The 2787-nt window shown below is 42.0% G+C and overlaps 1 protein-coding gene across 1 annotated transcript; it reads right to left on the bottom strand.

Annotated features, from left to right (window-relative positions):
- Nucleotides 1-1045: 1045 nt before the first annotated feature.
- LOC132822664 (corticoliberin-like) lies at nt 1046-1417 on the bottom strand. The gene has a single exon (XM_060835914.1). The coding sequence runs from the start codon at nt 1415-1417 to the stop codon at nt 1046-1048; it is 372 nt and encodes a 123-aa protein (XP_060691897.1).
- Between the last annotated feature and the right edge of the window lie 1370 nt (nt 1418-2787).

The raw sequence follows: 2787 nt of genomic DNA, 5'->3' as shown, positions 1-2787 counted from the left end.
TTGCATCAAAGTAGCATCCACCAACACAATGGCACCAAGCTTCAGGACGGATGGATTCCAGTTAGTGTTGACTGCCTTACTTGCTCTGGCAGTCTTTAATTAAGTCTCGGCGAGGAGACTATTGTCATCCAGGATGTCTGAATGACGCTCCGGTGAGGTAAATTACCCTTCGCAAATTTGGGCCGTATGTTGGTTCAAGCTGCTTTATTATTTTGGGTTCATTTGCTGCTGCTACATTAGCCAAGCCAGCGGTGTTTTTAAAGGGGCTATTGGGATGCTGACACAGAGCAAAAATAACACCATACCACTGTGAAACTCGGGCTAGTCCTTCTAGTCCCACGTTAAAACAATGGCCTGCTGTCTGTTCGCGTTGCCCCTCGCCCCAGGTAGCTGCCTCCTGCTGGTATCGTTACAATCTTCCAGCAATGGATCGGCAATATGAGGCTGACCAAAATGGACATCCAGGGCACTACTTCAGGCTGTTGCAACAGCTAGTGAAGACCAGGACTGGTTATGGGAATTTCAACTCAACTCTCTGAACAATCTTGGCTGTCAAAGGCCAAATACCGGAAGTTGCTATCGCCCAAATTACTGTGACATTTCTCTCTCCCACACAAGGACACGCACTGACGCCTGCGCCGAAATTTCACACTAAAGTACCGGCATTGCACGATTAACTTGGCTAACCGAAAATCCTATATTAAAAAAATATAGGCCTGGATAGCTGTGGGTGCACAGAACACGAAAATCTCAAACAGGAAAACTTTCTGAAGCAGTTTAAAGTGTCAATGCTATTTACTTTTTTTGGTGTTGAACTACAAACACTAATACGAAAAAATACTGCGGCATATCACGAAACCTAACACGTTGTACATCTTTAACATTAAGTTCCGGAATGCGAAATCGTCTCATTATACATTTTGAACAGTAACAATACATGTTGTATGATTTGAACAGCAGGGTGTTAAATAGCATGGTGTATGTAACACACGATACGCAAGTATTGAACAACTCATTGCAGTGGACTTTTTGCCAGTCAAACATATCATTTTCCTATGCTTTCCATAAACAACCTGTTACTCTCTGCTTTCTGGGCCATTTTTTCAGCTTTGGCCATTCCCAGGAATTCCCTCAAAAGGTGAAATGTGAGGTCAAGAGAGTTAGGCTTTGAGCTGTATCGCTTTGACCGATCCATGTCGCCGTTGTCTTCCTGATGTTCTCCGGCGCCCTGGCTGTTTAAAAAGAGGTATCCTGGAGTAACCAGGGATAGCTCTTGCCTTTGCGCCATGGTCTTTGGGTCATCAGGAGATGCTTTGAACAGGTTCTGGTGAATTGGAAGGCGAAGGCTGTGATCCCATGGCTGCAGGTCCAGCCCTGGCTCTGCACTGCTGTAGGAGTCAAATCGGTGAGTGTTCATTATCGGATGCGACTCTTTCGCGGGAAGAAAACCGAGCACAAATAGGGATGTTGCCAAGACTAGTTTATTCATCCTGACAAGCTGTCAAGCTAGGTCTGGGATTCTAAAAATACAAAAAAAAACAAAGAATCTCTCAAGCACAAAGGCAATGGCATTGTCTTGTGCTCGTCAAAGTTAGATGAGATAAACAGAATTACACAAAGGCACTTTAGTTCCTCCAGTAAACCCAGTAGACTCCCGTCTCTGTTTCAGTCGAGCACCGCCGTTTCGGATTCAGTTCTGATAAGGTAATTATTAACAGAAAACCTTTCAGCCATTGTAACTGAATATTATTCCTTTTCTCCGGACTAAATAATTTATGTCCTTACCTGTTAGCAAAAATTCGTTTTTCAAATCATTATAGGATACAAATTTCAAATGTTATTAATCGTTCAGTTTATCTGTTTCCAAACTGGTGGCATACAATGCCCATTGCAGTAATTGATATTTGGACTATCTGAAAAATATATCCTTTAACCGAATTCGCCAGCACAGTAAGAAAACGGAAACAAACAGCTGGGAACTATTGTTACATAGTAATTGAAACACTAGAAGTTTATGTGTGCGATGTCTTTGACAATAGATTTTACATTTGCAAATACAGCATGGGGTTTGTTAAGAAATCAGAGACAGATCATTAGACTGGTGAATTGTTTTCATACAAACTATCGCATTTAGCTCAGCAGTTTTGTGTTTTTTGCCAATATTACTCATAAAATCCTATGTCTGCATTCATGATTAACTTACAGTGCTGACTTCGAGAGTTATTGAATATTCTTGACTGATTTCCCTCTCAATCCAAGTTCTGGAAGGATGTGATTCCAAATGGGCAGCAGCAGAATTGCGACATTTATATAGAAGTAAAGTGCTACAACTTTCGCAATGTCTCTGAGCTTGTGTCCCAAGTGAAAGTAATGCGTGCTAGAGCGTAGAAATCAAGGCATTCCCTAAGTGACTTTTGCCATTTCTAAATGAGTTTAGCTAACAGTGACGCCAATCAAATGGCGGAGTTCGTGGTCCTTGACGTAAGAATACGTTTCCCGGTTGTCGAGTTGCAAAATTCACTGTTCTGATTATGTTCACTGCAGTTCCCTATAGATGGGATGAATTGGAAGATGAAAAATGTCTGATCGGACAGTAGCGGCGGGTTGAGTGCTGTCCATGGTCCTGAAAGGGGTCGCTTCCCGTTATGGTCAGTTTGAAGGCTAGCCTTCATCTGAAAATAGAAAATGAAACATAAAACCTTAAAGAACATGGAGATAGCTTTAAATATTGTTGGAAATCAGCACGACCCAACGTTTGGGTGGTACTGATGATATTAAAGCAGATAG

Source organism: Hemiscyllium ocellatum, chromosome 15 (genome assembly GCF_020745735.1).
Source record: "Hemiscyllium ocellatum isolate sHemOce1 chromosome 15, sHemOce1.pat.X.cur, whole genome shotgun sequence".
Lineage (NCBI taxonomy): Eukaryota > Metazoa > Chordata > Chondrichthyes > Orectolobiformes > Hemiscylliidae > Hemiscyllium > Hemiscyllium ocellatum.
The sequence above is the reverse complement of the archived record's forward strand: the minus strand, read 5'-3'. Positions and strand labels throughout refer to the sequence as shown.

Coding starts and splice junctions, on each gene's coding strand:
- LOC132822664 (XM_060835914.1), bottom strand. CDS start 1,417: ATGAACACTCACCGATTTGACTCCTACAGCAGTGCAGAGCCAGGGCTG.